Source organism: Agelaius phoeniceus, chromosome 6, assembly GCF_051311805.1.
Source record: "Agelaius phoeniceus isolate bAgePho1 chromosome 6, bAgePho1.hap1, whole genome shotgun sequence".
In the NCBI taxonomy this organism is placed as follows: Eukaryota; Metazoa; Chordata; class Aves; order Passeriformes; family Icteridae; genus Agelaius; species Agelaius phoeniceus.
The window spans coordinates 60,848,294-60,861,214 of record NC_135270.1 but is presented as its reverse complement, the minus strand read 5'-3'; the positions used below and the strand labels follow the sequence as shown (position 1 = coordinate 60,861,214).

The window sequence follows — 12,921 nt, the reverse complement described above, 5'->3', positions numbered from 1 at the left end:
CTCAGTCCTTGCTAATTGTCAGTGTCCTTTATGGAGGAGGAAAACTCCATGGACAGAGAGCTGGGATGCCAGGGAAGAGGAATGCTTTGCCAGAGGTGTGGGGTTTTTATTGTTGTTGATTTTTTTCCTTTTATTTTTTTTTGGCTTCTGCCTTGTGTTAGTATGTCCTGAGGGGTTTTTCAGAGTTGTAGTTGGCACTGGGTGTGCAGTCAGCAACGTGAGGAGCTTTTTTCAACTGGAGTTGGTGTTTACAAGGAGAAATCCATAGGAAACTTGGGGGTTTTGATGGAAATTTTCCCCCTAATAAAACCTTCCAGTGCTTTGCCCAGAAAACTTGCAGTGTGAATATGCTGTTTGTGAAGATCAGGCTTTTTTGTCCTGGCTGTTCTTGCTGGCCAGAGGAAATCTTTTGGCTTCACAGGGCATCATCAGAGCCCCTGAGCTGGGAGCTGCAAGGGGAATTAAGGTTCTCTGTGGGCCTTAGAAAGGAGTTGTGAAAACTGAGTCTTTTCTGACAGTTTTGCCTCCAACTCTGGAGTTTCCACTAAAGCAAATGTATTATTGTTTTAGGCTGCTGTGATTTAGAACATACATAAACACAAAAGGATGCTGGAAGAGTCTGGCCAGCTTGGCAAATAGAATCATGGAATGATTTGGATTGGAAAAGACCTTAAACCCCATCTCATTCCAACCCCTTGCCATGGGCAGGGACATTTCCCATTAGACCAGGTTGCTCCAAGCCTCATCCAGCCTGGATTTGGACACTTCCAGGGATGGGGAACCACCAGTGGGTTGTGGGTCTTCCCTTGGGTGGGGAGAGGAGGGGTGTGTGAGTATCTGAGCTCATTTAAAGGAATAGATTTCTGTATCAACAATGTGTAGTAACCAGCTTGATAAAACTGCAGTGGAAACAAGCTGTAGTTAGGACTTACAAAAACAGCAGTCTCATTCCAGCAGTGCAAGTATCCTGTTTTTCAGACATGGCTGATTAGAAATAGAAAAACTGGCCCCTTTATTTCATCAGCTTAAGGATGGAATAACAGTGTAAAGGCAGCACTGCTCGTTGTTTCAGTGCTGATCATTCCTGGCAGAATTCTCTCTTATCAGCAATTTAAAACCACACATTTGGGATTGAAAACCTTTTATGTTTGCTCCCGTGGACTTCTGAAGAGTCGTTGTCTCTAAAGATAAAATTAGAGAGCTTGATAACTTAAAGGGTGGAGGAAAGCAAACAGAATTATTCTGGAATGAAGTGTCATAGGGAATATGTGACTTCACCTTTTAACAACTATTTTTGGTGGTTTTAAATATTTAAAAGCTTACCTGCAGCTGCCACAGCTCTGTGCTTGCCAGCACTGAGAAACGGGGGAGTCTGTGGGTGGGGACTGGGCTCTGGTTCATCTTCAAAGCAATTTCTGCTGGGAAGCCTTGTTCTAATTGTAGGAGCTAGAGATGAAATGTGCTGCTGATGTGCAGGGAAGAAGCTGTGATTGCCTGAAAGTTCATTCTCAATGTCCACAGCAAAGGGCGTGTGAGGTGGGGGCTCGTTTTTTCCAAGTGACACTTTCAGGTAAGGCTCATTGCTAAAATGGCTTTTGAAATGAAAGTTCTCTTCCCTGCTGCTGGAAAACTCTGAGGCAGGTGGCAGCTGGTCTCATGGAGTTTGCAGAGCTCTTTATAGCTGTCTGAAGTTATTAGATGAAGGTTTTCTTTAAATCCAGATCCATTAAAACATGTGCAATGAACTGAATGCTGAATTCAAATGAGGCAATTATTCTGGCAGTAAAACTTCTGACTAAGGCATAATTTTGTTATGTAAATTATAACTTTTCAACCTTAAATGGTATTGTTGGCTTAGCCAGGGACTAACTGAAACATAGGAAATATAACCTTAAACAAGAAATCTGTAGTAGGTGAGGCAGAACTTTACTCTTTGTCTTTCTCCATGGAGCAGAAATAGCTGGGAGCAGCTGAACCAACTCTGCTGGCTGAACATGTCCCCTGAGCCTGTTGGGGTAACCAGTTTGGTGCTGGTTTTATTCACACAATTCCTGCTCTCACCTCCATTTGCAGCTTCTCTTAATGAAGGGTGTTGAGCTGATTGTCCTGCTGGATTCCTGAAAACTGCTTGAAGAAAGCCTTTTAAAAACAAGCTCAGCTCATCTTTCAAACACCTTGGCACAAAACTCGTGAATGAAATTTGATCTTCTGCTCCTGGCTCAGGAGATTTCAGCATGCAAAGTCGTGTTTTAATTGTATTCACCTCCTCTCCCCAGGGTACGGTGGCGAGCAGGCACTGGAGCCTTTCCCTCCCTAGTCTGGGAAATGTCCTTCTGGAAGGGAAGGGAGGGGAAGGCTGCAGGCACTGCTCTCTGCAGCACTTTGCTGCAGTGCTTCACCTGCTGCTCTTCTGGGCTGGCCTTTGGCCAGGTCACCTCAGTGGCCTGACCCTGCTTCACTGTGATGTACAACCAGAGTGAGGCAGCCCCTGTGAAAAATGAGGCCAAAGCAAACTCCAGCAGCCTCATTTTCCCATTTTTCTCTCCATGCATCTATTTCAACGCCCTGAAGTTCTATTTTTATGAGATTATTTTAGTTTTTAGCATCCGACTGAGGAGGCAAACAAAGTAGCTCAGTTGCATTTTGCAGAGGAGACTAAACTGGGAGGTGACCCAATTCCAAGGAGCTGGAATTGGCACACAGGCAGAGAATTAACCCAGGGGTGGGTGGGTGTGTCTGCAGCACTGGGAGCTCTTACCCCACAGTCTCTGGGTGAAATGCAGGTGGTTTTGGCATTGTCTGGTTGCAAGAGCCACTTGATGATCTCCCTAAAAAATCCAGAGGGAAGGAACCTACATCTGCCTTTCCATCAGCTGCTTCCTGGCCTTCAAAGCCCTGCTTGGACCAAAGAGGTGTAGAAAGGTGAACTGAGCCCTTCCTCTTGGTGTACCTGCCCAAAATCTCTGTGCCTGCCCTCCCTTGTTGTCACTGGAGCCAGAAGGAGGAACCAGGGAAAGCAGTCTTCAGCTGCTTCTAGTCCTGGAGGCTTCCCCTGCTTGGGCAACATCACTTATACATTTGTTGGACTTTATAGACCAGTTTTTAGTTTGAGGTTTTTAGTTAAAAGTTGGTTTTAGGCTAGAAACCTACAAAGTTGCCACACTTAAACAACTCTCTTGGTGTTGGCTCTCAAGGGGAACATGTTCAGTGCCTGTGTCTGTGCCAGCTCATGATGAACCTGGCATTGAACCTGCTGCTCTTGCCTCCTGAGCACAGATCATCCCTGAAGTGGAGGCCTTGGAGTGCAACACCTCAAAGATTACCATGGAAACATAACCTGTAGTTAGTTCTGTAATGTGCTTGTGAGATGCTCCCGGGAGAAGAGCCTGGAGTCTCCTGGTGGTTGCATCCTGTGTGCAGTTCCCCTGGCTCTGCTGTTCCTGAGCTTGGAAGGGAAGGTGACTGTGGAGGTGTGACAGGACAGAGGAGTCTTGGATGCTGTCAGCAGCATCCAGGGGGTTCTTCACAGCTCTGGAATTCCTGAGTGTAAAATCCCATCCTTGAGAGGGGGTGTCCTCAGCTGGATGTCATGCTGCTGTCACTTTGGGGGGGCATTGATGTATAACAGAAGGACCCTTATGGCAAAGTCACCAAATTTGCCATTATCAATATGCTGAAGGAAAGGTTTCATTGCCCAGAGAAGCTGTGGCTGCTTCATCCCTGGATGGGTTGGATGGGACTTGGAGCAACCTGAGACAGTGAAAGGTGTCCTGCCCATGGAAGGAAGTAGAACAAAATGAGCTTTAAGGTCCTTTCCAGCCCAAACCACTGTGTGATTTTGGGTGATAGGAGGAGATTAGATATCCCTTGGGATCTCTGATTAATATAATTACTCTTGCTAATTTCTCTTTTGAGCTTTAACCACATTTTATCTACTGAAAAGAGTGTGTGTGGTAGCTGATGTCCAGATAAAGCCTGTGACCCGTGTGTGCCTTGCCTTGGATCAAGGAATGAACAGGCAGAAGGATGGCTCTAGCTCAAGAATGAACCACTAGCTATGTTTTCACAACTGATACAGCTTAAACTGTAGGGTTTCTCCTTGCAACTGCCTGGAAACAGATTTCTCTAATGGGAAGTTCTCTCCTACTGCAGGAAGTTCTTCATGGGTGGATATTGCAGCCTTGGTGGCTCCTTTCCTTTCTCATGTGGTTCCTCTTGAGGTGTGGGCTGGTGCCTGCTCTGGGCCACCTTCTCTAATTCCAGACAGGCATATTTTGCAACTATAACTTCTTCCCTCTCTGTTTTTCCAGGGTTTCTGGTATGCACTTAAAGCCATATCTCAAGTTACAGAAGAAAGAGCGATCCCCAGAAATAAGCCAGGATTCCCTCCGAGGCCACCAGGAACCAGCACAAGGAGAAAAATTCACCAACTGCACCAAACTGAGCGTTTTCCCAAAACCCTCCCTGGTGGCTCCATCTCAAAAGCTTCTGGGGTTTATTTATCCAAATACTATGTGCAATATGAACGGGAAAGGCCCGGCGGACGCTCCGAGTGCAAGGGACAAGAAGAACGCCCTGTCTGCCACCATCCACCAGGGAGAAGAAGGGGAAGGACCTCTGGATGTGTGGGCTGTGGTGAAACCTGGCAACACCAAGGAGAAAATCGCCTTCTTCGCAGCCCAGCAGTGCAGCAGCGGCACCCGCACGGGCTCCATGAAAATCAAGAGCACGTGGGACATCGATGGGAGAACGGCCAAACGCAGGAAAAAATCGGTGGATCTTAAAAAAGCCAAAATCCAACTGGAAAGGATGAGGGAGGCCAACTCCAGGTGCTCCCAGCCGGAGCCGTTCGCCTGCGGCATCGAGCACTGCTCGGTGCACTCGGGCGGCGACGGCACCGAGGGCGCCTTCCCGGGCCGCTCGCTGTCTGTCATAGAGATGGTGGCTTTCCTGGAGCAGCGGGCCAGCGCCCTGCTGGTGGACTGTGCCAAGACCTGCACGGCCAGCAGGCTGAGCTCCCAGCCCAGGGCCACCCTGCCCAGCCCCGAGCCCTTGTCCCCGGGCGGGGCGGGCGAGGCGGAGCCGCAGGGCGAGCCCGTGCGCGTGCTGGACATGGTGGCCAGGCTGGAGTCCGAGTGCCTGAGGCGGCAGAGCGAGGCCGGGAGCCTCTCCCGCAACAACAGCTTCCGCAGGAACGTGGGCAGGGTGCTCCTGGCCAGCGGCACCCAGGCCGAGGGGGACGTGGGGAAGGGGGTCCCGCCCCGGGGGGACGGCACGGGGCAGGCAGGGGTGGCAGAGGCCGGGTACGGAGGTCGCTGCGGCCCTCTGGGTGACACCGAGCTGTGGGATGGCGCTGCCTCTGCCCAGCAGCCGTTTCCTTCGGGGCTGGATACCCGCGTGGGGAATGTGAATTCGGGACTTGCCCGGGCGGTGTTGGCCATGACAGCTGGCAGGAGTGACGCTGAAACACGGATGGAGCCCCCCGGGGCTCTGCTGGCCCCGTGTCCCGCTGCTGCTGCCAGGCTGCCGCCGGATCCCCTGCAGAGCAAGAACGCGACTGTTGATTGTACGGCGAAAGAGCCTGTAATTTTCCCAAAGCATCCTGCTAGGAAGGAGCCCTTGTGCATCAGTATATCGGTCACCAAGACAGAGGAAGGGTGCAGGAAGGAGAAGCTCTCCGGTTCTGGTGAGGATTCACTGCCAGGGAGGCTGTTTTTCCTCCAGGGTGAGCAGCCTGCTGCTCACGAGCAACAGCCACGGCGGGAGAGTCCCCAGGAGAAGCCAGGGGAAGTAGCCCAAAATGAGGATGAGGATGCTCTGGCATCTGGTAGGTCGTGTGTCAGAAGCAGTGTCCCTACAGAGCCATCGGCCCCTTCTGTCCCTGCCACAGAAGGGGCTTTGCAAGTACTTGATGCCTCCTGCCTAAAGCGGCAGGTTTCACATGACTTTCTGGAGACCAGGTTTAAAATCCAGCAGCTCTTGGAGCCTCAGCAGTACATGGCCTTCTTGCCTCACCACATCATCGTGAAGATCTTTGGGTTGCTTCCCACCAGGAGCCTGGTTGCCCTAAAATGCACTTGCTACTACTTCAAGTTCATCATTGAGTACTACAACATCAGGCCGGCCGACTCGCGCTGGGTGCGCGACCCTCGCTACCGGGAGGACCCCTGCAAGCAGTGCAAGAAGAAATACGTCAAGGGGGACGTGTCCCTGTGCAGGTGGCACCCCAAGCCCTACTGCCAGGCCCTGCCCTACGGGCCTGGCTACTGGATGTGCTGTCACCGCTCCCAGAAGGGCATCCCTGGCTGTAAGCTGGGTCTCCATGACAATCACTGGGTCCCTGCCTGCCACAGCTTTAACCGCGCCATCCACAAGAAAACCCGAGGGGCTGGAGCAGAGGTGGAAGAGGAATATTAGTGCACAAACACTTTCCTGCAAGATTGAGATTGTTTGGGAGAGGAGGAGGAGGAGATTCTCATGCCTTGTGCTGTTTACAGTGTATATAATTGTCGTGATTTTTTTTTTTTCTCCACAGGGCTATGAAACTGCACATACTCAAACACAAGAGCCTTTACCTTTTAGATTAAAAGAGAGCTTTTAGTCCATCTCTGTAAATAACACTATAAAAACTAATTGTACATACAGAGTCTACAGCTGGCTGAACAAGGTAACCCCTACAATGCAGCTATCCCAGTGTTGCGGCTATAGGTGTGTGTGTTTTTAAGTGTCTTGTTTCAAAATCTGTATATCCTGTATAATATATGAATGTTTCTGAGAAGAAACTCTAAATAGGTAAAGGTCAACTTGTTTAAAGAAGCTGCAGACAACTTAACTGGACAACCTGAAACTTAGACTATAGAACAGATCCATTATAGTAGCGTGGCAGTGGATTAAAAAAAGAAAAAAAGAAAAGAGAGGAATATTATTGTATAGTCAGAATATAAAAAAAGTTCTTGTCTACCTTACCCATGTTGTCTGGTTGGGTTTTTTTTTTTTTTTTACATGAATAAAATGTGCATTCTAGATCTGCCTTACCAGACTTTCTCTTGTAAGACTTTTGCCCCAAAATAAAAAATGCTGTAAAACACGTGGCAGAAACTTGGTGCTGTGCTGTAGTTCAGACGTGCAATGTGCTTTCTCTAGGAAACCTCTCCTCCTACTAACAAAGGAACAAAACCCCCCCCAAATCTCTAGTACTTGGAGAACTCCCTGCTGTAACAATCAGAGATTCCAGCTTTTCCTTCTGCCTGCAGCAGAGGCTTCTTTCCTTGGGAATTCTGGTGCTAGGTGCACTTTCTGGTCCTCCTGCTCCTTGGCTCTTGTGTGGGCACCTGTGCTGTTCCCTGGAAGCTCGAGGGTGGAGTGTGGGTCCAGCAGGATGAGTGTGGAGTTGCCTTGGCTCTGTGATGTGCTGCAAGCTTTCCTATCAGCTCTGGATGGAATTTTTTCCTTGCAAGAAGACTCTTGCAGTGCTTTGCCTGCCCTGCTGCAGCCCTGGCCTCTCCCTCTGCCGTGGGTTGGTGCTTTCCAGGGGAGCTGCAGAGCTTTGTGTCGGATGAGCGGCGCTTCCTCGCACTGAGAATGGGAGCACAGAGTGTGGCATCCATGGCAGAGTTTCCCTGGATCCTTTCCTGTCCTGCAGTGCTGTGAGCCAGACCTCAGCCTCCTGCTGCAGCCCTCGCAGGGTGGATGGTTTGGAAGCCTGGGAATGGACCCTGGCCAGGGGAGCAGCTCAGCCAGGGGAGCAGCAGCCGCGTTCCCGGAGCCCAGCAGAGCGTGGCAGCCCCGCCTTTGCCCTGGCCACATCCCTCCTGTGCCCCTCTTGGTGCTGTTGCTGTTCCTCTGCCCCTTCTCAGGGCACAGATGGACTCCTGGCTCTCACCATTCCAAATCTCTGACCTGGTGCAAGAAGAGCCGGTGCCACCTTCCCATGGGGTCACCTCTGCTCTGCAACCCCCAAGGAGCTGCTGGAAAGGGCAGGGAAGGGGTGGCCCTGCCCCTGGCTCATCCCGTTCTCTGTCCTTTGCTGTGGAAAGCTGCTGGCTGCGGGGCCAGGCTGAGCCAGCCACCTCCACCTGCCCTGGGCTCACAGGGAGTGACTCACCTGGTTTGGAGCATGAGGAGGACAAAAGGCTTTGAAGGCTTTTGTTCTTTCCTTTAACAGTGGGAGAAGGAAAATCAAGCCCTGACAGCCTGAAATGTGGGTTTGGTGAGCTCAGGCTTTTCAGGGAAGTTTAAAGGATGTGCTGGGTTTATATTTTGCCTTCACCTGCTCCTGCCACCCACCGGGTGTCATCCACCCCTCCCCGAGCTGCTCAGCCTCCCTGCACTGCAGACATGATGACAACCAGGAGGAATGAAATTAGGAATCTAAAAGAAGGGTGTGGCCACCTTGTAACCGGCTGGGAAGAGGGAGAGGAAGAGCAGGATCCCTCCTTAACCCCTGACTTCATCCCCTAACGGGGCTCAGGCTTCACCCAAAGTCCCCTCTGCTCCCTCAGCTGCACCTGGACCAGCAGCACAAACAAGCCCCAGGCTGTTGTTTTGCCAAAGCCATCGGCATCAAAAGCCTTCAGCTTAATTCTGATGAGGGGAAAAGGGAAAGAAGCTGCTTTCCTGCTCCCCCACCCAAGACTCTGGAAAACTTGAGGCTGACAGCAACAAGGAAAGTCCCTGCAAGGCTGGAATGGAGTGGCAGAGGAAAATATTTTGTAATTAGATAAGGGGCCAGTGAGGTCATTTTATTTGGAACAGGGTGTGAGATTTTGGTCACCTTTGTTGAACAAGGGGAAAAATGAGGATAAAATAATATCATGAGGCTATTTTGTTCTTGGAGCAGGTAAAGCCAGAGGACAACTTGCTGCCTCCCCTACCCCATCCCTGCCCCCAGGCTGGCTGGGGAGCATGGGCTGGTTTATACATCATTTATTACATTGTCTGCTGGAACTGTCCCTCCTGCACAGCATTGCTGTTAAAAATTGTTTCACAGAGCAAGCTTTTACATCCAGAAATGAGTTGGTTCTGAGTGTTGCCATGCTGAGCTGCCTGCAGGCATTTTTTTTTTTCTCCTGTAACATTGTAAAATGCAGATTTCTGTTTCCTTAAGGGATGGTTCAGGGAAAAGCCAAGGTCTGATGAATGTTAGGGTTTTGGGTTAATTGGAAGCAATTAAAAAAAAAATAAAATCCAGTGTTGGATTTACAAAGTTCAGTGTTTAGAACTGAGGATGAAGGACTGCACCATGTGCTTGACTTCCCTGCCTGGGAGCATTTGGAGTGTCTGGACTGAATTTCCAGATAGGCCTGCAAAGAAGTTGTAATAACATTTCCATTGTCCATAAGCTTCCAGTTTTCACCAAGCTCTGGGGCTCTCCTGGCATGGACAGCACTGTGGAAGCTGCCTGTGGCTGAGCCTTGTGGTTGGGCTCTTGCTCCATCCTGGCTGTTTCTGAAGCAGCTTTTCCCTTTGCTGGGCCCTGTTCCCTGTGGAGAAACCCTGGGATGCTGCAGCAGAGCTCAGTTCCTTGGGTTGGACCCAGGTCCTGCAGCCCCTGCCCCGTGCAGCCCCTGCAGCTGTTGGGAAGGCCATGGAAAAGCTCCAGGGCTGGAGCTCCTCTGGTCCGAGCCAGGCTGGGAGAGCTGGGAATGTTCCCCTGGAGAGGAGAAGGCTCCAGGGAGAGCTCAGAGCCCCTGGCAGGGCCTGAAGGGGCTCCAGGAGAGCTGGAGAGGGACTGGGGACAAGGGATGGAGGGACAGGACACAGGGAATGGCTGCCAGTGCCAGAGGGCAGGGATGGGTGGGAGATTGAGAAAAAAATTCTTGTCAAGGTGCTGAGGCCCTGGCACAGGTGCCCAGAGCAGCTGGGGCTGCCCCTGGATCCCTGGCAGTGTCCCAGGCCAGGTTGGACAGGGCTTGGAGCAGCCTGGGACAGTGGAAGGTGTCCCTGCCATGGCAGAGGATGGAACAAGGTCCCTTCTTGGGGGATCTTTAAGGTCCCTTCCAACCCAAACCATTCTGTGATTTCACAGCTGCACAAAACTGCACTGACAGATCCAACCTGAGGCTGAACTCCTACTCTTGCACGGTGGAAATGGTGCTGAAGCCTCACCTGGGGCTGTTTCCCCTTCCCACCTGCCTTTGGCTGGTCCAGGCAGTGCTGGTGTAGGGACAGGTGAGGCCATTTTCAGCTGCTCTCCTGCCACAAACCAGAGTGGGCAGAGGACAAAAGCTGCTGGTGCTGCCTCAGCAGAATTGGCCTGAGCATTGTCTGCAGGAGCTGAGCTCAGGCCCAGACCTGGCTTAGCCCTGGCCATGAGCTGACTGTGCTGTGAGCAATCACAGGGCCATGGGTGCTCCCCATCCCATAATCACAAGAAATGCAGTGGGAGGGGTTGTTTGTCCTCCACTGTCTGTCCACAGCAGCCTGTGAACCACCAGAGCCCCTGGGCATCCCTGGGCCCTTTCCCATGCCTGGCACTCTGACACTGCTTCACTTGAACAGCTCCATCCCTCACAAGATGGATGGGCACCTTCCTGCATCCTGAAATGAGCCTGGAATGAGGAGCTTTGCTTGCAGGAGGAATCCACCACCTGCAGAAACATCCCCAGCCAGGCTCACCCAAGAGGTTTACATGTACATAGAGGGGTGTGGGTGTGTGTGTGTGCTGTGCAGGACTCCACCCCCTGCTCCCATGGAGATGCAGTTATTTTATGTAAGAGTATTTTTTTAGAATGGGTATTGCTTATTCCACCTCTGTATGACTGATTGCACTGTAACAGGTCTGGTCCCTGTGATGCTTCCAAGGCTGGAAATTCTTGTGTACTTTGCCCAGCACGGTGAAAAACAAACCACACAGAAGTAACAGTCATAAATATACAACTTTAAAAAAATTACTGTTAAAGATTTATTGCAATAATACAATAAAATTTAGAAGAAAAAAAAAAAAAAAAAACAAAACCAAAAAAAAAAAACAACCCAAAAAAACCAAACCATTTGTGTTTAGTTACATCTTAAGTCTGGAAGTTGTGAGAGGGGGGCCGTGAGTTTCCCCAGGTGAAAAAGCCACCCTGGGTGTTCCACCTGAGACCCTGCACAGGCACCTGATTTTCAGCACAGGGCTGGGCCCTGCAATCAGGCTCTTCCTTGGCAGCCCAAATTGGCCACCCCAGGTCACTGCTCACCACCAGAAGTCCCGGCCAGAACTGAAATTCCCATGTTCATGCTACACAAAAAGTTTTGTAAACTCTCAGCTGGCTGCCTTCAAATATTTAGAATTATGGATATTCCTGCCCTCCCTCCCTCCCTCACCCCCCCAAATAACCTGGGAAACGAATCCTGGTGATTGCACTCAAGGTTTGGACACACACAATTCTTCCTCAGCTACACATGTGCAAAACACTTTTAAAAAAACCACCACAACTTTGTGTTCTGTTACAAAAAAAGGTTCCATGAAAAGCCCCACCCCAACACATTTGAACACCCCCACGGTGCCCTTGTGCACTCTCAGAGTATGACACGGTTGCAAATAAATTATTTTGGAAAACATGGATAGGAAGAATATGGCTTAGAAAAGTTATTGTGTTGGATTTTCTTTCCCTAAGTTCAGTGACAGTGCACGAAGCTGAGTCATGGCCTGACCTTCTGGGGCTCAAAGCACAAAGGCAGCAATGAAAAAGGGACTGAAATGCCTATTAAAAAACAACAACAAAAAAGGGATTTAGATGGTGGGGTCCAGTGCAAAATACACAGGGAAGCAGAAGGGGCTGGGCTGTGAGCCCAGTTTCCAATACTGGCGTGTGCTGGTTGCTCAGAGCTGTGAGTGCTAAAGTGCTGTGAGCCAAGAGAGCCCAGAGCCCAGCCTGGCAGCGGGGCAGGGGCCATGGCCCCCATCAGCTGCAGCAGCCCAGGGGCCTGGGCTGTTCTCCTGAAACAAACCCAACTCTTGGAGCAGAGCAGCGGCAGGAGCGAGGCTGGCGTTGTCTGACAACGTGCGGAGTTAAGGGTCTTTGGTTTAAAAAAAAAAATAAGAGAAAAAGAAAAATGAGGAGAAACTACTGACAACAGATGCCCAGCTCAGGGCTAAAGAGAAGCAGCTGCCATGGAGGGGTGGGTGGCACGTGGGTGTCACTGCCACACCTGGCTTCCCACCCCTCCTGTCTGGGGACAGAGGCAGCACTGGCCAGCCTGGAGAGGGAGACAGAAATGCACCACAAAAGACCCTGTGAGGTGGCTGGGAAAGCCAGCCCTGGAGCTGGGAGCAGGCAGGGATGTGGCCTCTGTCACCACGTCCTGGTCAGGAGCTGTGTCCCCAGGAGCTGAGGGGCAGGGGCAGAAATCCTCCCTCGTGGAGGGAGGGCAGGAGGCTCTTCCTTGGCTGGCCCTGTGGAGGAACTGTCCCAGCTCTAAATGTAAACGTTGGAAGCTCTGCTGAGCAAACCCCCCGTGGGTGTCCCCTCCTGCAGGGCAGAGGAAGAGGAGGAGCCCTTGCTGACCAAGTCACCTTTCAGCACTCACCTCCTGGGGTTCCACGAGCCAGCTGTGCCAGGGGAACCAAACCAACTTCTTGGCAGTCAGTAAACAACAAACCCCACCACGAACATACAATAAAATAGGGTTAAAAACACATGTAGTGTGGAGAGCACGTGACTTCACCAAACTGGCTTGAAATGGGGTTTTTCTAATGCTAAAAAGTGGCAACATGGTGTGGTAACCGATGGATATTATTGCAACAATGCAATTCTGTATCAGCATCCAATGTGGGTCTAGCAAGAGAATGTCCAGTGTTTCTTTGGTGCATGGTATTAAGAGTACAGAGCTTGTGTGCCTCAGCACAACACAAAACTTCTACACCTACCAGTGGAAACAGCATGAAACAAGCCAGTTTTCTATGGCAAAACTGGGTAAAGATTCACAACCAAATCT

At 50.7% G+C, this 12,921-nt stretch overlaps 1 protein-coding gene across 11 annotated transcripts in view; it reads left to right on the top strand.

Annotated features, from left to right (window-relative positions):
- Window positions 1-9,205, top strand: part of FBXO34 (F-box protein 34) — a 42,636-nt gene extending 33,431 nt beyond the window's left edge. For all 11 annotated transcript variants that reach the window (XM_054634027.2, XM_054634030.2, XM_054634029.2 and 8 more), the window contains one exon: window positions 4,311-9,205. In XM_054634027.2, coding sequence (XP_054490002.2) covers window positions 4,311-6,417 — 2,107 coding nt within the window. In that variant the 3' untranslated portion in view covers window positions 6,418-9,205. The remainder of the gene's footprint in view (window positions 1-4,310) is intronic.
- Window positions 9,206-12,921: the final 3,716 nt, after the last annotated feature.